Below are 26,824 nucleotides of genomic sequence, written 5' to 3'. Positions count from 1 at the left end.
TAGATAGATAGATAGATAGATAGATAGATAGATAGATAGATAGATAGATAGATAGATAGATTGATGATGATGTTTGATGATGAAGATTATTAGGATTGTGATGATAAAGCTCATGATTGTTTTCTGTAGAACGTTGCCGCTGCAATTTTCTGCGTGTGTTGATGTTAATTTCAATACTGTAAACCTTCCAAAGCAAAATGCAAATAACCCCATAATAATTAAGCCCTATGAAAGTGCAGATTTGTTTACCGTTGATTGCTCATGCATTCATTTTAGGCTTGATTACAGTTCCTGTGTAATGAATGCTTATATGTCAAGTGGACTACAGTTTTCTTATATACTCAAACACTTTCAACTCTTCATTCGGGTCCTCAACCATAACATAATGGATTGCTGTGTGAGGAATCTCATTGCTCAGCACTGACTGAGCCTGAATTAATCAAACTGCATTGCTTTATTCTTCAACTACTGTGCAATGGTGTGTGATTACTTTTAAGTCTTAACATAAATAAGACTAGAGACAGATTCACAATGTGCATAGATATATATATAGGGCACACTGATACGTCCTTGCACAACATGCATACAGACTAACAGTTCAGAGTGATTTAATGTAAAGTGGTGAGTTGAAGAGAACCTTTTAGAGTTATAGGAGCCAAAGGTCACGATGAACATGATAAAAATGATGTTTAATGATGATGATGCTGATGATGAGGCTAATGTTTAAGGATGAAGATTACATCATAATGATGTTTGATTATGATAATCACTAATGATGTAGAAAATAATGTATGACTGATGACTAATGATAATGATATTAATTAAGATGTTAAAGATGAAGGAGAATAATGTGACGAGAATGATGGAGATAATGACTGATGATGATGACAAATAAATGATAATGAAGAATAAATTATGTTTGACTGAATATGATGTTCAATGATGATGATGATGATGATGATGATGATGAGTGAACGGAGTGGTTTGATGTGAAATGGTTCACTGAAGTGACACTTGCTAACTCAGATTTCTTTACAGTGGTGGTGATAGGAACCAGGAGTCACAATGTCTACAATGCCAGTGAATCATCATGTGTCTTCATACATACACTGTATTTCCCGAAGTATTCACTCACCCATCCAAATCACTGAATTCAGGTGTTCCAATAACTTTCATGACCACATGTGTATAAAACCAAGCACCTAGGCCTGCAGACTGTTTCTACAAACATTTGTGAAAGAATGGGTCGCTCTCAGGAGCTCAGTGAATTCCAGTCTGGTACCGTGATCGGACGCCACCTGTGCAACAAGTCCAGTCATGAAATTTCCTCACTGCTAAATATTCCACAGTCAACTGTCAGTGGTATTATAACAAAGTGGAAGCGATTGGGAACGACAGCAACTCAGCCACGAAGTGGTCACCATGTAAAATGACAGAGCGGGGTCAGCGGATGCTGAGGCGCATAGTGCGCAGAGGTCACCAACTTTCTGCAGAATCAATTACTACAGACCTCCGAACTTCATGTGGCCTTCAGATTAGCTCAAGAACAGCATAGAGAACTTCATGGAATGAGTTTCCATGACCGAGCAGCTGCATCCAAGCCTTACATCACCAAACGCAATGCAAAGCATCGAATGCAGTGGTGTAAAGCGCCGCCACTGGACTCTAGAGCAGTGGAGATGTGTTCTCTGGAGCGACGAATCACACTTCTGAGTCTGGAAATCTGATGATCAAGTCTGGGTTTGGTGGTTGCCAGGCGAACGGTACTTGTCTGATTGCATTGTGTAAAGTTTGGTGGAGGGGGGGTTATAGTGTGGGTTGTTTTTCAGGAGTTGGGCTCGGCCCCTTTGTTCCAGTGGAAGGAACTCTTAATGCTTCAGCAGACCAAGAGATTTTGGACAATTTCATGCTCTCAACTTTGTGGGAACAGTTTGGGGATGACCCCTTCCGGTTCCCACATGACTGCGCACCAGTGCGTAAAGTAAGGTCCATAAAGACATGGATGAGTCTTGTGAAGTGTTTGGTGTGGACGTTGACTGGCCTGCATAGAGTCCTGACTTCAATCTGACAGAAAACCTTAGGGATGAATACGAGTGGAGACTGTGAGCCAGGCCTTCTCGTCCAGCATCTGTGTCTGACCTCACGAATGCGCTTCTGGAAGAATGGTCAAAAATTGCCATAAAAACACTCCTAAACCTTGTGGAAAAACCCCAAAGAATTTTAGCTGTTCTACCTGCAAAGGGTGGGCCAACATCATATTAAACCTACATATTATCATCATATTAAATACATAAACATATGTATTTCTGTCCACCATAAATGCATTCCTAAAATTATGTGTTGGGCTAAAATGTCACCACAACAAAACTTTTCTCAGGCATTAGGCAGTGTATTTATAACTGTTACATGTAATAACTTTCTGTGAGGCAGATTTTCGAGGCATTAAACTCTTTAGATGTCTGCTTCCTGTCACCCCCACTGTGAACATTTCTGATTTGGTAAGTTTCTCCAGACCTGAAAATTTCACATCAAAACAGTCTGAATGGCTTTGTTTACGTCTTAACCATGTAATTATGCACAATGTCTGGTTCCTCTCATCACCACTGTAAACAATTCAGACTCGGCAGAGAGGGGTATTTCACACCAAACCACTCTTAATGACTTTGTTCTCATCAGAATAGTTCAATTACACAGAAATTTTGGTGGAATTCCCCTTTAAACTGTAATCTGTAACAGACACTTCAGAAGCCTACAGTGAAAAAAGCAGTTCATCACCACATATAATAAATACAAGCAGATAAAATATATATTTGGCAAATAAAATATAAGAAAACATCTTTGTCCATTGGATTTGCATAAAATGGACATTTGTATTTGGAAATCTGGCACAGAAATACATTCTTAGACACATAAAACACTTAAAACCATTTATAGCAACAGTGCACATGAACTATGTAGGGTGTTATTTATTATGTCCTTATTGAAAATGTTCACAGCAGTGGGCACAAATGATTTTTTGTACCCATTCTTCCTGGCTAGTGGGACCTTAAGTCTCCTGCCCGATAGCAACAACTGGAATGATGAATGAAGGGGGTGGGTAAGGTCCTTGTAGATCTGGGTTGCCTTAATGGTTGCGGATTGGAGGTATAAGTTCTGGAGTGACTGTTGTTTATCTTCAATAATCTTGCTGGCCTGGTTGACCACATGGGTCAGTTAATTTCTTTGCTTTATTGAGAGGTTCCCGAACCAAGACATGATATTGAAACTGATAATACTCTCTATAAGTGATCTGTAGACCATGGTCAGAGTATGTTTGCTGGTGTTAACACTCCTCAGCCTCCTGAGGAGAAAAAGTCTCTGCCTTGCTTTTTTATAATCATAGTCTACATTATTCTGAAAAGTGAGTCTGTTGTCGATAATTGTTCCCTGGTATTTAAAGTGTTCAACTTGTTCCACTTCCTGCCCTTTTATGGTGATTGATTTGAAGACAGATCCTACGCTGCCTGCTGCCACCCTCCCTCCAAAACACAGCTCCTTGGTCTTACTGACATTAAGATCAAGGAAGCTACCATCAAACCAAGAGACTAGATGGTTGATGCCCTGAGAGTAGGAGGAGCTGGTAACATCTTGCAAGCAGGCAACAAGGGCCATATCATCAGCATACTTTACAAGAGATATGTCTTCACTGTTATATTTAAGCTCATTTGTGTAAATTGAAAATAAAATTGGAGATAAGACACACCCCTGTGGGACACCACTGTTCAAGACAAGGCAGTTGGAAAAAGTGTTGTTGATACAGACGCAGTGGGGCCTCTCTCTCAGAAACTCCCTGATCCACAAGACAAGGCTACTACTGACATTCAGGTCACACAAACATTGCAGAAGGAGATGGTGTTGAACTGTATTAAAAGCAGAGGAAAAATCCATAAAAAGTAACTGGACATATTTATTGGCCTTGTCCAAGTGACCAAATACTTTATCCAGAAGAATCAGTGTGGCATCTTCCACTCCTCGACCAGCTCAATAGACAAACTGCATGGGGTCCATGTGCTTAGCTGTTTGTGATATAAGCTGCCTGCTCACTAGGCGCTCCATGCATTTTATGTGAGCTATTTTTGGCACTGGGATGATTATTGCCATTTTCCAGGCTTGGGGAACGAAACTAGTGTTGAGCAGCATCTGGAATAGCCCGGTAAGGACAGGTCCCAGTTGGATGGCACATTCTTTAAGACCCTTCCCTTAAGCCCATCAGGCCCATTAGCTTTATATGGGTTGACTTGTTGTAGGATTGCGATGACTTCTTCTACTTTTAGTGTCATGGGAGCAGGTGTCATTCCAGCACAGAGAGAATCACATTCATCAGTAAAATCATGTCTGTCAGATCTAGAATAAAACATGTTCAGGTTGTTTGAGAGGAGACTAGGATCCAATATCAGTATCAGTATCAACACGATTACCAAATTCAAGTAAATTAAAACAAAACTACAGAAGTCTGTAGAGGCCATGAACTGGCTATAATTATCTGGAGCTTTTGTTTTTTTTTCAAGATCACAAGACAATTAAGTCGTGAACTAAGCTGTTATCTTGAGATCATGGCATAATTGTCATAATTAAGTCATGATCTCAAGATAGCAACTTTGTTATATTGATACGATAAATTAACATTATGATCTCAATATAACATCTTTGTTGTATTGATATCACAAAATAATTATGTCATGATCTCAAGCTAACAACTTTGTTGTATTGAGATCACAAAATAATTGTCATGATCGCATGCTAATAACATTATTATATTGAGATCACAAGATAATTATGCTGTGATCTCAAGCTAACAACCTTGTTATATTGAGATCACGAAATAATTGTCACAATCCCAAGCTAACAACTTTGTTACACTGAGATCATAAAATAATTAAGTCATGATCTCAAGATAATAACTTTGTTATCAGTTAAGTGATGATCTCAAGATAACAATCCTACAGGATAACTACCTCATGGCTTCTCTGGACGTACAAAACGGTGTTGATGTATTTTATTAATGTGGAAATAATATAAACAAATCAATCCAACGCGTCACTGTTTATAGGTTCACACTATTTAAAGGTATAACGGATAAAAAATGAAGGTGACGGGATTTAAGGCAGTCAGGCTTCTTTCTCCTTGCCCAGAGACTCAGTCCAGCGTGCCTGACCCCAGCTGAGGTGGCCACAGGGGGGCGTCCCCGAGACACTTTTTTTTTATTTCTCCAACAGGAAACGTGTCTGAAAATCCTGTGAAAGTGCCTCTCCTCCTTCACAGCAGGGTAGAAGAGAGACTCTCCAGAAAGGAGTGCAGTCAGTTAGCCGTGGACTGTCAGTGCTGCTGGACCCTCTCTCTGACTATGAGCCGCTCCAGCTCCCGCCTCGGATACAAAGCAGCTTTTATGTTTTGGTCACTCGGTGAGTGTTTCTGTGTTTGTGCTCTTCCTCCTCGCGTGGAACTTGGCGTGTGTTGCTTCATGGTTTGTTGGCGGGTTCTGTGTGTGGTACTGTGTCAGTTTCACGGCTGAATCCGCCGAGTGAGTGGAGAACAACTTTGCGTGACGTGTCGGCTCTGCTGGCGCTGACTGAGATCTGCCGAGGCGAACTCAACGCGTTAACTTTAAACGAGCTCTCTGGGGTCATTTCACTGTCCATTCACTGTCACTTGGTGTGGTCGGACTGCGAGCTGACCACCTCTTCTGGTGATCTAAGCGGTCATTTTGGCGGTCAGTAACATGTACTTGTGGTAGGAGCGGCTACAAACTTACAGTAGGCAGTTCTGGAAATGCTGTAAACACAAGACTGACTGAAACTGCTGCAACTGCCAAACAGCGAACTCACTTAAAAACACGGTTCCTCAAAGCTTCTAGCGTTCTTGACTAAAGGCAGTGGTTCTGTATAGAACCGTTTATATGCTTAAATGGTTCTTTGCGCGATGAAATGGTTCTTTTGGATTGATAGAGAATGTGCTGTATATTGTTCTGTGCAGAACCTTTTTGAAAGTGGACCGTTTTTGTTGCTATATAGAACCATAAAAGGTTCTATATAGCACTATAAAGGGTTCTGCTATTGACACAATATCAAGCTTGTAGCAAGAGAAGAACTATTTCTGATGCTATATTGAACCGAAAAGGGTCCTACATGGCACCAAAAAGGGTTCTGCTATGGTCACCATGTAAAGCCTGTAGCAATAGAAGAACCTATATAGAACCAGAAAAGGTTCTGTACTGCACTGAAAAGGGCTCAATAATGTCTGTCTTGTAGGAAGAGAGGAACTCTTTTTGGTGCTATATGGAACCAGAAAGGGTTCTGTATCGCACTGAAAAGGGTTCTGGTATTGATGGGCAAAAAGGAACCCTTTTTGGTGCTATATTGAACCAAAAGGGTTCTACATGGCACAAAAAAGGGTTCTGCTGTGGGCACCACATAAAGCTTGTAGCAATAGAAGAGCCCTTTTGATGCTATATAGAACCAAAAAGGGTTCTGCTATGGTTACAGTGTCAATCCTTTTGGTGCTATATAGAACCATTTTCAAAAAGGTTCTTTTTGTAGAATAATATACAACACATTCTCCATCAGTCTGAAAAAAATCACCATGCAGAGAACCTTTTAAGCATGAAATGGTTCTGTTTAACACTCAAAGTTAATAGAACCGTTGCCTTCATTAAAGAACTCTTGAAGAACCATCTTTTTAAGTGTGTAATTACAGATAGAAATGAGATCTCTAACCAGTGTTAACGGCTCTAGATTTTGTCCTCTTCTTTATGATCACTGAGAGAAACTGCAGTAGGGAACTGTCCACATTTTCTGTTGTTTTGGTCAGAACTGCCCAGAACTGTCCTCCCACCCACACAGAGTGTGATATGGTCTGTGTCTAAGAGCTGGGTTTACAGCAAGCTAGGTGAGCTATGTAGTTTTGGATCAGCCTCCCAGACCCAGATTAAGCCTGGACTAAAGAATTCCTGCAGTGATTCTGCACAAGCAATGCAGTTTAGTCCCAAGCTAAGCTTAATCCATGTAAGGGAAATCAGCCTTTAATGTGTTAATTTAATAATCTGAGTTAACTTTGCATTGGTGCACATGTAAATGATCTCTCCACGTTTTCTGTTGTATGGGTCAGAACTGTCCACCCCACATAATGTAAGGAGTTGTGTACCTATCCAACACCTGGATTTACAGTCAGCAAGGCAGGTCAGTTCATGTGCGGCCCAGAATAAAGAAGACGTCCACCCATTTTTCAAAATGTCTGCATAATTAAGTGGTTAAGATGTAAACACGTCATTCAGAGTGGTTTGGTGTGAAATGCTCTGTTCTAGAGCCACTAACCAAGTCCGAATTGTGCACAGTGGCGGTGATAGGAACCAGACATCTGAAGCGTGTAATGCCTCTAAAAGCTCCCTCGCAGAAAGCTGTTCTGCTAAATGGTTATGAACGCACCGTCTGTTGCCTGAGACATTGTTTTACAAAAGTTTTACAGAAAGCAAATCTATTTTTCATTCATCCTTGGCTCAGATATGCATGCAGTGTGTTGTGGGGCAAATTAGAAAGCTTCCTTTTTAGGCTTAACACTATTTCACCATCATAAATATCACATATAAACAACTTTTGTTCATTGGTGGTTTGGGATGGTACATAGATTGATTACAACATAAATATAGCCATTGTGACCCCTGGTTCCCATCACCACCACTATAAAGAATACATTTCTCCAAAATGAACTATTTCACATAAAACCACCCTGAATGACTGTTTACATCTCAACCACTGAATTATGCAGAAGTTTAGAGAAATAGGTGCAATTCCCCTTTAATATGTTAGTTTAATACTTTAACCCTTTAATGTCCTCATCAAGCAAAAAACAATGGAGTTTTATATTTTGTCATTTTTATTTGTTTGTGGCAATAATAAAAACAATTGTTTTTTTTTTTTTGTTTTTTTTTTGACCCCACAATTTTTAAAGTATGCGCATCTACCAAACAGTCGAGAGGGCACTTTGTGGCAAATATAGTGACTCAAAATGTGTAGGGGTGGGCAATATAGCAGAAAATATCACGATGCTTAAGGACACTTTCACAAAATGCTTCAGATATAGTATAACCGTATAGTATTTTAATGCTCTTTGAAAAAAGTCACTAAACAGTCAGTGGGGTCTTTTTTCCTGGCGCCTGGCTTTTTACTTTATTTTTCTGTTTTAAACAAACATTAAGTTGTGAAGTTACAAGTGTGCCCCTGCGAAAGTGAATGTGGTGTACCTTTAAAACTTGTTTAGGGACCTTTAGGACCACTGTTGTACCCTTTTAAGGGTGCTTTTTAGTGTTTGTACCTTGGATAGACAAAAATCTACTACTACTGCTATATAGTGCTCTTTTTTTCTGACAGTTCAGATTAACGTTATCTCATAATACAATATCAAGAGTTCTGCTTTCATCTTCAATCCATCTGGGATTAGACTTTTGTCGGTAAAATATGCCTAGACAGAGCTTTAAGAAAGCCACATTTTCCCCATTTAAAGAACCTTCCAGCAGCCAATGAGCTGCTCTTCAAGATCCAGCACAGACTGCCACTTTTCATTGTGATGGAATATATCGTAACAATATCCAGAAAACCCCAAAAAAGGTTATACACGCTTCTAAAAGAGCTGGTTTTGCCGCAGTTCCCGGAGAATAGATGCGCAGTCAGCTTTGCCACCTTATCACTTCTTTTTCAGAAAGAGCTGCTGGTTGGAAATTCATGCATTTGTGGAAGAAAGCCACGTGCAGAACGGCAGGACTCTGCTTGGGGTTGTCTTTTTATTTTCAATTTCCGCTCTTTTAGGCAGGTTGACATTTGTCAAGTACTAGTTGGTACTGGTGCCCTACTTTGTACAAATCTTTCATTCAGTACCTTGCAGATTTGTAGACAACGAGACCTGGAATCCTGCATGATCAAGACATTTATTATTCCGTCTTTTGCCTCTTTAAGAAGCCCTTAAAAAGGTACATTAGAGAGAGCCGCAGTCTTAACCAAAGTCGAGAAATAATAACTCTCAGAGAGGTACCGAGAGATGAGAATTCGCCTCCCGGTCATGGTGTGAGATGAGTGTTAATTACTGGTATTTGTAGCATGCTTTCCCATTAGAACAGCGGGTTGTTCTTGCCATTTTTCTCCCCAAAGGCCAGTTGTCTCTTCAAGGTTTTTGTCGAAGTCAGAGGGTTGGAGAGACCCTACTTTATTATTTATGACAGGCAGAATAGGGTATATATTTTAAATGACAACATACCTTGGCTGTGTTCCTGCAGGCAGAGATATGAAATACTCCATCATTGACTACCGCACTTCCTCAATTATGCTGCTTTTTTGTATCTCTCCTGGTGAGACAGACATAGGCAGGGCCAAATACATAAAGAAGGATTTAAAAGCAGTGCTTTCTGTGAGCGTATATGCAAATGCTTCACTTAATAGCTTTTGTAATAGTACTTTACTACCACTTATTGTGTAATGGAGAGGAAAAGTGAAGTACCCCACAGGCTCTGATTAAGCTTGTCCCAAAACCTTTTTTTGTGCGGATATTAATCTGTTGAGTCAACCTGCTGTAGTTTAACAGGTGAATAATTGCCAGGCTAAATGAACAGTTGGATAATTCGCAGGAATGTGAAGTGAGCCCGCGTAGGGAGTGCGGTAAACTGGCGATGGCGTGAAATCACATTGGCTGCACGAATGCAGTTCTGTGTTGCTTATCAGTGAGCAGCAGAGTTGGGATTTGGCTTGGGACTGAGAACCATGGGGGAAATTCCATGCAGACAGCCCAGGCATGTGATGAGTGAAGAAATGCTCAAGTTGGAGAGCAACTGATGAATTTAGGTTGCTTTCCCAGCACAAGGATCAAATTTGAGCGCACACAGATGCCAGTCAACCATTCTTTACCTGTTCAATACGTACAGGATTTAATGTTTTATCTGTTGATGGAGCCATGTGGTGCATGCAAGTATCTGTGACAGCTGGTGCCATAATGACTGAAGGGAAGCACTGCCTCACCCAGTATGAAAGATCCTTTAAATAAATTACCTCGATGGAAATGTGATGTGAAGCACTTCCTCACCTTTTGATGGCATCACAGTACTGTGTTCTGTGCGCCTGACTTTTCAAATTTTTCTTGTTCTTGGCATCAGACATTCTCTGCCCTACATAGACCTTGTTACATGCCTTCTGTTTAGGGGGCAAAGGGGTAAATGTTGTGGAGGGGAAAAGGAATTAAAAAAAAAACTCTGTATTCTCAAATTTAGGCCCAATCCCATTTCTTCTTTTTACCCCTTCCGCTTGCATGAGTGTCCCAAAAAAAAAATACAACAGCAACATTAAACACAAAAAAACGGGCTGCTAGCGGTGCTCTATAGGCGACCCGGCCTGTCTTCAGTGATAGCAGGAGGGAAAAGCTTTAGTTGTGATTAAGGCCATCATATGCTTTCAAAGAGGGGGTATAAGACAATTATTTATTATCGCCCACTTCTAATTCTTTGGTGATATGAAGCTGAAGTCAGGAGGTTGGTGAATAGCTGACTATTTAAGGTAGAACAGGAAAGTTAGCTAGTTAGCTACTAGCTACTGAGACATTAGCATACTATTAGTGATTTATTTTTATGCTTGTTATGAAGAAAACAGCTATAATACATTGAAATGACATTTGCTTAGATAGTACAATGGTTTTTGTAGTTTTTTTTAACCAAGAAAGTTCTCATGTTTGTAGTTTTCTTTGGTCGCTCGTGCAGCCGTCTTGCCCGTTTTTTTTTTCTTTTTTCTCATAACATACTGTTTGGATTGTGCCTCTGAAAAATCTCTGTTTGGAGGGCCGTGTAGCCCTAATACTTTGCCCTACCTCTCTATCTCAACTTAAATTGGGACACCCTCTCTGTAGACATGAACTTGCAAAACAGAGGGCTGAGGGCTAAGTGGTAGGGGCAAGGGGTGAAATGGGATTGGGCCTTAGTCATACAGTACAATCTGTTAGTCACACCGTCACACCGTGTCTTTGGGAATTTTGAGCGCACACATTCTGTCAAAAGAGCATTTGTGAGATGAGGCAGTGATGATGGACAAGAAGGTCTGGCTCGCAGTTAACGTTCAGGTTCATCCAAAGGGTGTTCACTGGGGTTGACCTCGCTTTGTATACAGACATGCTAGAGTAGGAAAGGGTCTTGTTGTCTAACTGTTGCCATAAAGTTGAAAGTATGCTATATTGCCAAAAGTATTTGCTCATCTGCCTTCATATGCATATAAACTTGAGTGACATCCCATTCTTCATCCATAGGGTTTAGTGTGATGTCGGCCCACTGTTTGCGGCTAGAACAGCTTAACCTCTTCTGGGAAGGCTTTCCACAAGGGTTAGGAGTGTGTTTATTGAGATTTTTGACCATTCTTCAAGAAGTGCATTTGTTGAGGTCAGACACTGATGTTGGACAAGAAGGCCTGGCTCACAGTCTCTGCTCCAGTTCATCCCAAAGGTTTTCTGTCGGGTTGAAGTCGGGACTCTGTGCAAGCAAGTCAAGTTCTTCCACACCAAACCTGCTCATCCATCTTTTTATGGACCTTGCTTTGTGCTCTGGTGCGCAGTGATGTTAGAACAGGAAGGGACCATCCCCAAACTGTTCCCACAAAGTTGGTAGCAAGAAATTGGAGAAGCGTGTTTCATCACTCCAGAGAACATATCTCCACTGCTCTAGAGTCTAGTGGTGGCGCTTTACACCACTGCATTCAACACTTTGATTTGCGCTTGGTAATTTAAGGCTTAGATGCAGCTGCGCCATGGAAACCCATTCCATGAAGTTGTCGACACACTGTTCTTGAGCTAATCTAAAGGCCACATGAAGTTTGGAGGTCTTTGTTTGGAGGTGATTGATTCTGCAGAAAGTTGGCAACCTCTGCGCAATATGTGCCTCAGCATCCACTGACCCTGCTCTGTCACTTTACGTGGCCTTTGGTATCATTGCTGTCGTTCCCAATTGCTTCCACTTTATAATACCACTGACAGTTGACTGTGGAATATTTAGTAGCGATGAAATTTCACGACTGGATTTCATGGTTCCAGAATGAGTCGCTCCTGAGATGTTTGTAGAAGCAGTCTGCATACCTAGGTGCTTGGTTTTATATACCTGCAGTCGTGGAAGTGATTGGGACACATGAATTCAACGAGTTGAATATTTTTGACAATGTAGTGTCTTTTGCTGCTGTTGGAACAAAACTTCATATCTCCAAAAAGGTAACTTTACAGGATGAGGGGAAAAATGTTCTTAACTTTTAACAGAAGTAAATGGATAAATATTTATTTTTAAGTAATTTTGGAACATTTCTGTTGCTCCACTCATGAAATTTTGACACATCATAAAGGGCAACAGGCCTTTTTCAAATTATGTCAGAAACTGAAAAATGGCAAAAATTGAGATTTTGAGGTTTTGTCCTGAAAGCAGTGATATAATTGTCTAAAATGTATTTGTATGTTGTCCTGTTAGCATCATCCTTCACTGGAACTAAGGGGTTGAGCTAAAAATCTGAAAAACAGCCTCAGCCCATTATCTCTCCTCCACCAATTTTTACTGTTGGCAATATGCGTTCCGCTAGGCAGCCTTCTCCTGGCATCTGCCAAACCCAGATCTGTCTTTCAGACCGACAGATAAAGAAGCGTGAATCATCAGTCCGGAGAACACATTTCCACTGCTGCAGAGTCCAACTTCGTTCCAGCCAACACTTGGCATTGTGCATATTGATCTTAGGCTCGTGTGCAGCTGCTCAGCCATGAAAACCCACTTTATGAAGCTCCTGTCTGATGTCGCTTCCAGAATTGAGTGCAGCCTCTTTGGGGCAGACACTCTCTGAGTTTGCGTGGCCTACCACTTTGACCTGTTGGTTCTAGATGCTTTTATTTCATAGTAATAATACTTACAGGCAGACCTAGCATCTGATGTTTTACAGATTGTGCTGCACTAAATCCAGTTAAAACGTAAGACTAATTATGCTCTCTACATAAAGAAACATGCAGTTTTTCAGTGGCCTTGGGTTGTTGTCTTTAGTTCATACTCTAGAACACTGAGGATTGAGGATTTTTACATCTGTATTGGGTGAGCAATGGGAAAATCCTAGTTAAAATACATGGCATTATGTAAAAAGGGAGTGCATTTACATGCATGTGAGATGCTCTACATAATTTGAGAAGTGTGGTCATTTATTAATGTAGTTTGCACAGTGCTAATTGGTGAGGTATGACTTGTTTGCCAATTTTGCTTCGGTGCTGTAGTACAAAACTAAAGATCCACAGTCAACACCACACTTTGGTACTGCTCCCTCTAGGCAGGTGTCTGCTCATTCCTCTTGCAGAGTTATGAAGGTATAACTGTAACTCTGTATATGTGGTGATTGGCTTGTACCAATTTGCTGCAGCCCAAAGTGCCTAGGAAAAGAGCATGATGATGTGCTGTTTTTTTTTGCTTTGAGGTCTGTTTATTTTATTCAGCTGTATCTACTAACTGCAGGTACCTGACAGTAATTACAGTCTGTGAAGGTGGTTCATTTAAAAGCCTTGCTTTATCTGGCTAGTTTAGAGATAAAGCTTGCGTTACCTGCTTAGAAATGTAGCTAACTTGGTGTCTTGTTTCTTCCATGCAACAGTTTTTTTTTCATCTTAGAAAAGCACTTCCAAGATTATAATTTTTTCATCATTTCATTTTTGGGGAGTAGCGTATTTCTTTGCTCTCTGAAGCATCTGGCGGTGCTGGATTCTGCCATGTTTGTTTTTCTGAAGACTGAGATTCGGGTAGGATGAAGGGGCTCAGGGGAGTGTCTATAAGAAGACTTGCTGCAGGTCCATGTAAACACAAACAAGGATTCCAACCTGGAACTTCAGTTTCCCAAATGCGTTTTGCCAGCAATATTGTCAGCAGTTGTGTTAAATGCATTGCATGACCATTTATTGTTCATGTTCTTCACATTTTCCAGTTGTGTTTTTTTTTTTTTTTTTTGTAATAGTAAAAAAGTAAAGGAGGCAAAAAAATGATCTATTTCATCTTTTAAAGAGAGGACCCACTTACATTTTATTGGATATTAGTCTTTGGTAGAGTTCAGGCAACTGAACTGAACTGTTTTGCTATCATTTGCAGTAAATCAATATTCATAGAATATCATTAGCGTTTAATACAACTACATACGTATTAGGAGGCCTTAGTCTGACTTCCGCCCGAATGTCCTATTAAAGGAATAGCAGGGAAGCCAGGTTTCCATCCACATGTTTTTATGCCTATTTTGACGTATTGAATCAAATTGCTTGTCTTGCTTGAGATGGCTATATTTCATCACTGCTGATGAAAGTAAATGTGATAAATGGCCATAGAAACACATTTATCAAATAATGTGAATGCAAATGCAACTAGTTGTGACTTGTGTGTTTCTGTTTTTGCCTGTCAGGAGCTGCAAAATATGACAGCTGTCAAATAAAGATATTAATGTATATCCTTAACTTATTAAAGAAAGCAACATGACTATGAATAGATAAGCTTAACAGATCTGTGGTGCACTGACATGGCAACTGCAGACCAAGTATTACATATTTTTCATAACATCTGTTATATGTGTGTGGTGTTTTTTTTTTTTTTTGAGCATGTAGCACTGACAGTATAAAAGTTACATGTGTTGCAGTACAAGTTAATGTTTTTAGATAAATAAAATGCATCTAACAAACAGTAATCTCAACAAGTGGACCAAGTTGTCATTTTAATTGTGAATAAACAGAATCGTCATGTAATATGTGTGTATTATATGTGTGTGAAATACTGAGAATGAATTCTTTCATAAATAATTCCCCACAGGGCTGTGTTATCACTTTAAATAGCTTTTTTTTCTGTATCTTTAAATTACGTGGAACACCAGACCAGCAAAAATGCACATCATGCTTGTCACAATATGTAAAAATGAAGCAAAATAGTTTATAACACTAAAGGTAAAAGTCAACATTATTCAAATATATGTGACTTTTTATTTTAGTTAGTTTATTTTAGGAAACAGATGAAAAATGGTATACATGCTAAAGATCGTGAAGGTAGTAGGAACAGCAGGGAGCACCCCAGCTTTCAATTCCAGAGCATTTATTTTTCTCAGCAGACAAATTGTAAAACCTAAAAACATTGCTGGCTCTATGTTAAGTTACCCTTATTAGTCCCACAACGGTAAAATTTCACCGTTGGTGCAGTGAAACAGCCACATACACACTAGTGAATGCACACACACTGGGGGGCAACGAGCACAGATCCTGTAAACCTGTAATTTAACACTGGAGCGGTGGGCAGCCGTAACCACACTGCCCGGGGTTGGGGGATAGGAGTCTTGCTCCAGTCACAAGCTATTGTCAGCTTAGGGGATCAAGCCAGCGACCTTCCGGTCACAAGGCTGGCTCCCTAACCTCTAGCCCAGGACTGCCCCCATGTGACAAAGTTCCAAACTAGACAACTTTTGGGCATTTTGTGCATAATGGTATTACCTGACCGACTCTGACTGCTTTAAACTCCAGAGTTCATGACTAGGTTGAGCACATGGCTTGGACAGTTGGGAAATATTGTTCAATATTCCACATGCCAGACAGTCAGAACAGCTCACCAGTAATTGATGATGAATAATTGACTACAGCTTCCATTAGCACTTGAACTCACAAAGTATTTGAATGAAAATGCACATCAGCACACACAAAGGGCTATGGCCCGCATGCAACTGTGATCTTTTATGTATCGGCACAGGATTAATATCACTTAGCCTGTGCAAAAGCATAGTTGCATTGTTCACCCTTACATAAACATATGTAAAATGTAGAATTAGAATCTACATCTACCTGAATTAGTTTATGGAACATGCATCACCTATTATGTCCATTATTTAGTGTATAAAGAATCAGAGGAGTGTTTATTAATGTCCTCTTTCATTAAAAAAAACCCAATGTCAATCAGTAGTGCTTCTTTGTGGCCAGAGAGTCATATAGGCTTGCAGATCGTATTTTTTTTTTTTTTTTTTTTTTTTTTTTTTTTTTTTTTTTATATAGACAGTTTTAAAAGTCATAACGTGCTCTTGCTGTTATAAAACTGGGGGGAAAAAAGCAGAAACATGCAGGGACTGGAACACCAGTATACACTGAGGAATTTGATCCACCAATGCAGCCATTTCAACAAATGGACATATGCAAGCAGCGTACTTTAGCGCACAGACCAGAGCAGGTAAAAGAGAATGTTTATTTCGAGCAGATTCATTCTGACCCTAACGCTGCATTACAATCAGCAGGTGGCACATCACTGTTATCTCCATGTGTTCCTTTCATGGTTGTGTTGGTTGGTATATTTATAGCTCAACATTGAGAGGATTCAAAAACAATATTCTTACACTGGAGAGCAAAATTCAATGTACAGGGTGAGTCAAAAGTCACAGGACACCGTTTTATTTAGTTTTATTTTTTATTATCAACTTTTATCTGGGGCCATCTCAAACAAATTTTGTATGCTGAGAAGCACCGCAGCACCGCATCGTGGAGGCTTGTGACAGCATAAAAAATAAAATTAAAATAAAATAAAACGGTGTCCTGTGACCTTTGACTCACCCTGTACTGTTTACAAAATGAGCAACAAAAAGTTCTGAGTTTGGGGGGAAAGTGACATAGTGACAGTGCTTTGTGTTGTAGGTTTGTGTCAGGGGTCAGAAACGTGAAGCTCTTCACTGCTCTGTTGCGGCTCCACAGCAGAATTAGATTTTTAGGTAAAAATAAAAGAATCCTACTTTGTAGTAAAATAAAGCTGATCATTCTAAAAAAGTTTTAACAAAAAAAGTGTTAAAAGCTGGAGTTAATGCAGCCTATATCTGCAAATACACCTTTCAATTCAAATTTTAACCCTGAAATCAAAACAATCTAGCCTAGCTGGTAGCATGAATAATTTGGAGACAGATCGTTTCCTGATATGTTTCATCTGCAACAGGAAACTGTCAAACACTAAAAAGTATCAAAGCTGAAGTCAGCTTGTCATTTACCAGCTTCTTGTTCGATTGTCCCATTCCACCTTAAATGGTGCAGCACTTACATTATGGTACCTCAGGTGCCATTTGAGATGGAACGGGAACATTTGAATGAAAAGCGACTTCAGCCTTGTATAAAACTATTCTACTTTTGTTTCCTGCTGGAGATGCAAGAAAAGCATCTATAGTTGTGCTAAACTTTAAAGCAGAGCAAAGTGAGTCTGCATTTTCCTTTATATTCTTTAGCTTGTACTAGTTCATTAGCACATACTGAGACATATTTACAGCCAAGATGGTAAAATGAACATGCATTTTGTGGCTCCCAAGGTAGTTTGATTTTTATTGAAAGGACAAAAAGGCTCTTCTTAACATTTGGGTTGCCGATCCCTGGTCTGTGTGATAAGGTGGTATACATGTCATGGTTTTTTCCCTTTTACTATTAAAACAATGGGTTAGTAAGTGTATTAGGCCACAGTTCAGTGAAGGTCTGCGCTGTTTCTGCTCCCTGTGTGACCTTCTGTGTGAGGAAAGTTTTATTCCATTCAGATTTAGTCTCCTGATGGCTTAGATGAGTTGTAAAATTTAATGTAATGTAAATGTAATGGCTTCATGGTTTCCCACTGACATCTATAGCAAAATTGTTTGCAAAATTCTGAGAAATTCACACCTCCCTTAGTTATTGTTGTTAGGACAGTGGTAGTGACTGAAACACTTATGATAAGACTAAAAAGCTCAGTGCCAAAATGGAAAGTATAGAAGCACACAGTACAGAGGTGTACAGGTTGTCATGCCTAATAAGGAGAAGGTCTTCGCAACAGATGTCACCTTGTTGCCCCTTAAGAATAGCTAATGCTAAAGTTAACACTTCAGCTACTCATGAGGAGTGTGTTTACACTCACTTAATAATCCAGTAACTGCAGAAAATCAGATGTTGTCAATAATCTGATCAATGCGTTTATATGCGCTTGAGTCATCGGATAACGGAGAAACTCTTGGTCTGCATGTGTCAGACAGGAATCAGATTTCTGGTTTGCAACCAGCCAATAAACTGACAGAAGAAGACGTGATGTAAATGTAATGTAAAACTCAAACTTCGTGCTGCAGCTTTTTTTTTGTTTAAAACATCGTCACTTTACCTGAAAATATGAACATTCATATTCAAGAATATTTAAATCCTTCATTTTGCATGGACTTGGTCTCAGTGTCGCTCCAAAAGTGTCTTGCTGCCATCTTGCATCAGCGCTGCTTGCTTTTTTCTGGTACTGTGGTCTGTTTCACACATGCACAGCCTAAGAAACCTGAAAGAAATCAGAGTAAGAGTTTACGTGCACTGAGAAATCTGATACTTCTTCTTCTTTCGGCTGCTCTCTTTAGGGGTCGCCACAGCGGATCATCTGCCTCCATCTTGCCCTATCCACTGCCTCCTCTACTTTCACACCAACCATCTCCATGTCCACCTTCACTACATCCATAAACCTTCTCTGAGGTCTACCTCTTCTCCTTCTACCCGGCATCTCCAACATTCTTTGCCCAATATATCCACTATTCCTCCTCAACACATGTTCAAACCATCTCAACCTGGCCTCTCTGGCTTTATCTCCACACTGCTCCACCTTCACTGTCCCTCTGATCTGCTCATTTCTAATCTTGTCCATCCTTGTCACTCCCAACGAAAATCTCAGCATCCAATGAGAAATCTGATTACTGAGCTAAAATCCAGCTCCCTTTATCAGATTTCTAGACCTTACTCCAGTCTAAGAAATCAGAGTATGCTGTTCACACGACCATTTGAATAATCAGATTGCTGTTAAAAATAAGATTATGATCAGGTTAGTGCAAGTAAACGCACCCACTGTTAGGTACTGAGGAGGACTTGTCTTTTGCACAGTCTTTCAGCAAACTTTAATGAAACAGTACAGAAAAATGGCATTAAGTGCATTAATAATAATAATCTTTTCTCACCACATTTTAGGCACAAATGCCTCTGCTTTACAGTCTGGTTTAGTTCTTTTTATTAGTAGGCCAGATAAAGCTTAACATGCCTTAGAGTCAGCAGAAGTGTCTGTTAATCTATAATCTCTAGAATTTTTCAGCTTCATTAATGAAATGAATACAGCTTCACCCTCCAGATGATCAGTCATATGTATACATCACATTTATGTGTTCCTCAGCAACTCCTTTCTATCATTTCTTGCTCTCATAATTTTGACTTATCTGCTGCCACTGGCGTTCTCACTGCAGGCTTGTTTTGAGGATTTCTGTTGAAGTTTTCACTTTGCTTGACTAAAGAAATGTGTTGAGGTTGTGTTTGACTGAGAGGCAGGGCAATGATAATTTTGCAAGCGGTCAATTCCAGAGGTCAGACTTGCAATGCAAAAAAAAATCCACTTGCACATATTTAGCAGCCTGATGTTCCTCAATAACAAGTGGCTATTATCATTCATATAGCTTTTGTGTGCCATTGGAAGAGATCAAATGTCATGAACCCATGCCAGGAACACATGTTTGCATTAACACCTTCCAAAAAATAAGAGGTGAAAAAAATCGATTATCAGAAGATTGGAGTCACTCGGTATGTTTGTAAGGCACTTTGAACTGGCATCAGTATTGAAAGTAAATCATTAAAATAAAGATATTATTTTTGTTACGTGTGTGTGTGTGTGTGTGTGTCTGTGTGTGTGTGTGTGTGTGTGTGTGTGTGTGGTGTAATATTTTCTAACAGTATAATGCACAATATAAACAATATGTCAAGTTTCTCTCAACTACAGCTTTTTCTTGCTATCTTGTATCCTATATTTTGTGTCTTGAATGCAGCTGCAAGTCACAGATTTGCACAGAGAATGACTGATCCATTCTCTTTTGTGACTTGTTAACACAAGCATCCAATACAAGGCAGCAGTTATTACCAATGGAAAGAATAGTGGATGCTGCAAGTCAGCACTGCAGACTCTGTTCTACAGTGTTGCCTTGATATGGTAATCAGACTTGTTGTGGTCAGAAAAGGTGATCCTTTGAAGCCTGCTTTGCCTTTAGTTATCACTGCTTGTCCTTCAGAACTATGAAGACAATTGCCTGCTGTGAACACTGAGTGATAGCAGGTTTCAGGGGAAGTGAAATACTTTCCTTATGGTTGGTTTAACCTCAGATGTCTCACTGTATTGTGCAAAAATCAGAGATAACCTCTTGTTTATGTCTTATCAAAATGGCTACTAAGGACAAGTAATACATTTTTCAGCCTCAGAAAAAAGCTGTATTCATATTTGTGAATTACACTGAAGCCTCAAAAACTCAGACAAAAAGTCAGTTTAGTGTGTTCACCCTTTAGCTTTATTGCAGCTTCCATTTATTTTGGGGGACTCTCTCAGTTTTTCAGAGATTTCTGGGGGCGATGTTTTCCACATCTCTGTAGTTCAGTCTTAGGTGTTGATTGTGTTTAATAATTTTAAATGCAATGGAAGGTTGTTATAAGAGCACTGTCTTAGTGGAGTCCAAATCCAAAAATAAATATAGCTACAAGGAGCAATTCAGGGGTCCAAGCATGCTTAACAATTATTTCAAGCATAAGATGCAATTATTTTTGGGTGTCCATTACTTTAAAATGTTTCAGTAAAATGGCACTGTCTTTTTTTTGGACTGTGTTTTGGAATTCATTGTTTTATAACAATTTGCATTTGATTATTTTAAACTGAACATGAGAGATGTTAAATTTACATTGTTTGTTTAAACATGGCTGTGGATTTGGACCATTTGCATGCCTACTCACAGTATTATTCTATATGTCTGTACCAAATAGCTACAAGAGTCATAAAAACTCTGCCCACATGCATTGAGTGATGCTACAGCAACACTGTCAAAAATCTACCTTTGTGAACATTATTTACTTTCATTGTTTACTTTTGTTTCAATACCACTTTTGAGCTACTTGGTTGTAAACTGTAGAACTACTTTGAAATGTGTGATGTTAAAATAATGAGCACTTGTAGCAAATAAATGAGTAAACTATTTTTAAGAAGCTTTTGGTCTTACAAATATACATACTCAAATGGGCTCAAATGATGCACAAGTTCAATGGTATAAGACATTTATTTGTTTTAGAGTTTGGAACCATGAGTAACCCCCAGTGGTCATTACTCTCTACATCTCAGTACTTTCAGTACTTGAAGGTATATAGTTTTGGTGATTAGCCAATTCTAAGGCTATCAAACATGCTGAAATATGATTAGCTGATGGCAGCTTTTTTTTTTTTTTTTGTGATGTCAGATGTCAAGTATGATGTCAGATGCTGATTATAGATACCGTTTCAGGACAGCACACAGTTGCACCAAATTTTTGGTTACCTATTACTTCCGTAGGGTACATGTCTGTGTAATTTCATAACCGTTGGTCATAGCCTTTCAGATTTAGAGCTTTATGTTTGTGATTTTTGCAGTTTGAACTCAACCCCTGTTTTGAAAGAGTGTCTGAGCACTACACTTTTTTGATAATTATAGTTTTTATAGCAAGCAAGCAAGCAAGCAGCTTTACAAAACAATCAGTATTACAGAGAGAAGAGGAAAAGAAGAAAGAAAATCCGGGTCCGAGCCCCCATGAGCAAGCCAGCGGTGACGGTGGCAAGGAAAAACTCCCTAAAAGAGGAAGAAACCTTGAGAGGAACCAAGACTCAGAAGGGGAACCCATCCTCCTCTGACATCCTCGACACCGGATAGCAAACATTATTAGTATGAAGTATTATAGTAAAGTGGGAAAAGAGAAGATCTGAGGATGAGGATTGCACAGCGCTGTAAAGCAAGAAGTTCAGTGGTGGTCAAACCGGTCCAGAAGGCTGGTGAGCAGCGGCACCAATCAAGGCAGAAGAGGCAACAGCATCAGGCGCACAGGATGGGCAGCTGATCAGCTCGGCAGAGAAAAGAAAGAAAAAACATAGTCAGTTCTGTAAAGAGTGGCTGACCACAGATTACAGTAAAACAGAGCAGTGGAGACTCCAGCAGGTCTATACCTGACCGTGAAGACTAATCACCAAATTATATTTAATCATATAGATTAAAAAATGTGTGCTATTTTTCATAAACTGCAAATTATCTCAGACGAAGTGGGCAGAGCTACATGGTTCTTCCAGCCTTTTCTAGAGCATAAGAAGTGTATTCGGGGGGAAAAGAAATTTGACACTGACATATGGTCCAGCAGATATGGTCTAGAATATTTAACACTTCGCCAGTGCACCACCATTAGGTTTATCAGGCTGAGCTTGTGTGCACGAGTAGTGAGAGGGACTACTACTATTAAGAGAAGATAGAGATGGACCAATCAATATTTTTGGGGCCAATAGTAATGGCCAATAATAATTGCTGATCACCTTTCAGCACAATTGGCCCCTAGCCGATACTAATCGAGGGCATTAAAATTTTTTGATGGCCAAGGCAAACACATTTTTGTGGTGATAAAATCCTTCACAAATGTTGTACAGACAAATGCCGTGATATAAAGTTAGAGCAAACAATGCAGCAAATACCATAATTAATATTAGCTAATGTTAGAATTAGCAGACTGTTGCTTCAGTTGCTACTGTAGTTACTGTACTGTAATTTGCTGAAATATGATGGCTTTGGTAGTTCTGCGTCTTATTTTTTGTTTCAGTCCCTGTCGCAGCTGTAGGTCAAGATGCTACTGTAGTGCAAGTTTAACTAAGATTAGTGCTCAAATGCTGAAATGCTAACAGATAAGAAATGCTTTGACAACAAAGCACATTATTTACAGCTTTACACATTCACACAGCGAGTTTACAGCAAATTAGGAGGTGAATGTGTTGTATTTCAGGACAAACGTTTTTCATAAGTGAAATACATATGAAGAGCTTGATGTTGGCTTCATTTTCGCCAACATTTTGTTAAAATTTTCCAGTCCACCTTAAACGGTGCAGCAGTTACGTCAGCTAATCATATATTTGGGCTGAAATTTGGCCCATGCAATACAGAAAAGAAAAAAGAAGAAAAGAAAAAGAAGGCTAAAGGCCCAACCAGTTTGTCTATTTACACTTTTTTCATCCAGTATTTGCTTCACTGTTGTAAGCACTGTAAGTTTAGCGCAAAAGTTTCTTGTGATCTGAGGTCAAACAAACAGATTGTTCTCTCATCTGACACTCACGGTCTAATTAGTGCGTTTTCCGGCTTTGTTTGCTTTCACTGTTTGGAGGGAAGCGCAGAGCTAATGTTGAGGAGACCTGGCAGTAAAAAAGGCTTTGAGGCACGAAGATGCAAGCGTGCATGAACAACAAGTTTGGCTGCCAGGGCCATGCCAAAGTGATGGCTCTCATTTTAACTCAAATTGATGCCTTTTTAAAAAATTTTTTGAGAAACAAAGTAGTTGTTTCAGCTTTCAAGAAAATGGAAGATTTCATGAAGTCTAATCTGCACATGGCAATGATAGAAGGAGGTTATTTGATGACATGCATGTAATCTAGCAGTGGATATTAGTGTGGTATAACTACTGTTATGCAAATTGAAGTATGTGCTTGTAAATAGTGACCAAGACCTCAAATCTGGAGCCATGCTTGACTAATAATCTTCAACGATACAGTCAGCTCACAAGGCAGCATTAAGCAGCATTGAGCTGTATTGTCAGGAGATCAGGTGGTCAGTTCCCAGGTTGAGCGTTTTCGGCCTTGTTCTCTTGGGGCGGATGGCTCTTCTTCTCCCCAATGCCATGTGATGCTAACCATTGTGGGTAGGGATGCACCAAATTGTAGCCACAGAGTTTAATGACAAAAAAATCACAGGAGATATTGTGTAAAAGTGCAACTGTAACTGAAAAATATTACAATTTATTGCTTTGGTGGAGTAACTGTTCTCTGTCATGGTTGTTGGATTTTGTAGTGTATACGTAGCCCCCATCAGTGGTTCTTTCATATTAACTTTCATATTTCATAAGCTACATTCAAAAGGTGGGTGTCATATGAGAGCTGTCTTCTTTCCAGTCAGATAGATAGGTAATGTAATTTTAAACCCTTATAATAAAAGAAGCTGAACTCACAATTTTTCCACTATAAATTTTAAACAGATGGCATCTCTTCAGTGATCTGCTCTGTAAAAATTTTTATAAAATAATGCAAAGAGCATCTTAAGATTTTTTGCTTTCAGCAGTAAGGATAGAGCAATATGTGTAAAAAAAAAATGCATTTATTTCATGAGGTTACTGAATAATTTGCCTTATGATTTGGTCATGTAAATTCAGATAGACAAACCAAAATATACCCTGGAGAATAAGAGGTTAAAGTGTAATAAGTGTACTAAGTTTCTTTGGTAACAACAACTACAATACATTTAATTCATATTGAATGTCTTACAGCAGTAAAAAATACATATCCGTTAATAAACAAAACAAACAAAACAAAACTGTTGGGGGCAGTCGTGGGCTGGAGGTTAGGGAACTGGCCCTGTGACAAGAAGGTCGCAGGTTCGATCCCCAGCACCGGCAGTCCATGACTGAGGTGTCCTTGAGCAAGACACCTAACCCCCAGTTGCAAGTGTGCTCACTGCCCCCTAGTGTGTGTGTTCACTAGTGTGTATGTGGTGTTTCACTTCATGGATGGGTGGAAATGCGGAGGTGGAATTTCCCTGGTATCACTTTACACACACACACAGTTCCCCAAGTGGTGGAGGGAACTCCATAGAGTACATGTGTCAGGCTCCAGTCCATGCGGGTCAAAACACTGCAGACTTCAGTACACCGCCATATTAAACACACCTGACCCATTTTGGCCCAGAAGGGCCCAGTTTGACATGTCTGGTATGGAGTCACTTAGTTGGGCTAAACAGAGTCCTCAGACTGGAGGTAATCATAGCTGTGGTGTAGCGTCACACAGGTGGCCAGCCCAGGCAGCCTCGTTGCTGTGGCGTATCATTGCTCAAAGCAACCCAGGAAGCCTTGTAAACCAGTAGGATTCATTAGCTGTGGGCGAAGATCTCGATTAACGTAGTAACTATGATGGTAGCCTTACTCAAACACAGCCTCTGAGCCAATTGAGGGAGCCACTTTTGGCTGTTATAGTGGCAAACAAAACCCACTAAACCGATGAAAACAGGCTGCCTTATTGTGCCAGAGAACTTACACTGAAACACAAGCGCATATCAGACCCGTTTCCAGTTCCGATTTCTTTTAGAAAAAAATCAATATTCTTCCTGCTTTGTTCCAAATTTTATTCAAATTATTTTTTGCAAGCTGTTTTTAGTTTGGCTTTCGTTCCAGTGTGTTCTGAATCTCAGCTTTGGCCAGTAATTCATTTCAGTTCATTGCTACATGCAGGAATCTGTTAGCTAGCGTAACAGAATTAGCAGTTAGTGTTTTTCAAGCGTGTTGAGCTGCCCTTTGCAGTTATGTTAGCGGCAGTTTAAAATGATGCACATGCTTACATTGCGTAATGGGGGAGATCTAACCAGTTTGTGAAACTGGCCATCACAAAGTTAGGGAAGAACTGGATATAAATTAGAAAATGTATTTTATGGTAGTCAGATTTGGCCACATCAAGCTTGATTAGTAAATGAAGTAAAACCATCTATTTAACCCCAAATGTGTGCTACAGTTTAGTTTAATTGCCATCCTATTGCATTCTGTCAAATATTTATCAAGAAATAAACTGCTCATTCACCAGTAGTTCAGTTAAAATTTAAATTAAAATTAAAATTTAAAATCACATGGTAAGAAATAACAAACATAAAGCAAATGCTTTTAAAAGAAAGTGCTGTGTACTACCTACTGCAGGATTCAACAAGGTGTACAAGACAAATTGTTTCTAGAAACTAATATCACTAATGATGAGAGATGTATGTTCTCCTGCTCTTATGCTAATTTTAATCTTGAAACATTGCTTGTTTTAAGTGTTGTGGGTAGTGATATATATTTATATGAGATAATATAACTTTCCATTCAGAAGAGAAACAGTGATAACAGAAGCTAATAAGATCATCAGAGGAGCCATCAAGTTAAAAGTGAATTGAGATATTCTGCAAGCATTTTTGGCAAATGTTTAAAAAAATAATGTTATCAGTAATTCATGCAGTAACTTAAGGCATAATGAATTTGAACAGGATGCACTTCTTTGCCCTACACAAGCCTTTGAGAGCAGATTTTTAAAATTATTCATTATTTTGCAAAATGTACAGTTTCATAAAATGTAAAACAAAAAAAACAAAACAAAAAAAACATGACAGATTGAAGTTGTAGTTTGTTCCATACAAAATGATGAACTGTAGGATTATTAAATTGAATTTCATAATAGCTAAATAAAACACCATTTTATTTCTTAGAAAGGGACTTCCATCCAACTTTCTGCCTAATTAAGTAGTAAGATGTAAGCAAAGTCTTTCTGAATGGTTTAATGTACAATGCTGTGTTCTAGAGAACAGCGGTGGTGATGAGAACCAGACGTCTGAAAACGTGCATCTGAAAGCTTTCTCGTAGAAAGCCATGATATGAAATAATTATGACTATGCTGACTGATGAGACATTGTTTACTGATTGTTTACAAATAGTTTTAAGGTAAGGATTTGGTCAAAAACATCCTTTTTTAAAAATCCATTCATGCTGATGGGGTGCGTGCAGATTGCTGTGAAAAAAAGTTTTTTAGTCATTTATCACAATTTTACCATCTACATTAAAAATGTGTATACATAAATAAACTCACTGAGCACTGTGTTTTTAGGAATAACTGTACACCTACTTATTCATGCAGTTCAGCCAGTCCGTGGCAGGATGGATGATATTTGCCAGCAGCTTCAGTTAATGTTCAAATTAAACATCAG

The 26,824-nt window shown here is 39.3% G+C and overlaps 1 protein-coding gene across 1 annotated transcript in view; it reads left to right on the top strand.

Annotated features, from left to right (window-relative positions):
- Nucleotides 1-5,273: 5,273 nt before the first annotated feature.
- Nucleotides 5,274-26,824, top strand: part of b3glcta (beta 3-glucosyltransferase a) — a 219,188-nt gene continuing 197,637 nt past the window's right edge. The window contains exon 1 of the mRNA XM_017708577.2: nucleotides 5,274-5,441. Coding sequence (XP_017564066.1) covers nucleotides 5,384-5,441 — 58 coding nt within the window. The 5' untranslated portion in view covers nucleotides 5,274-5,383. The remainder of the gene's footprint in view (nucleotides 5,442-26,824) is intronic.

The sequence above is a fragment of the Pygocentrus nattereri genome, chromosome 17 (genome assembly GCF_015220715.1).
Source record: "Pygocentrus nattereri isolate fPygNat1 chromosome 17, fPygNat1.pri, whole genome shotgun sequence".
Lineage (NCBI taxonomy): Eukaryota > Metazoa > Chordata > Actinopteri > Characiformes > Serrasalmidae > Pygocentrus > Pygocentrus nattereri.
The sequence above is the reverse complement of the archived record's forward strand: the minus strand, read 5'-3'. Positions and strand labels throughout refer to the sequence as shown.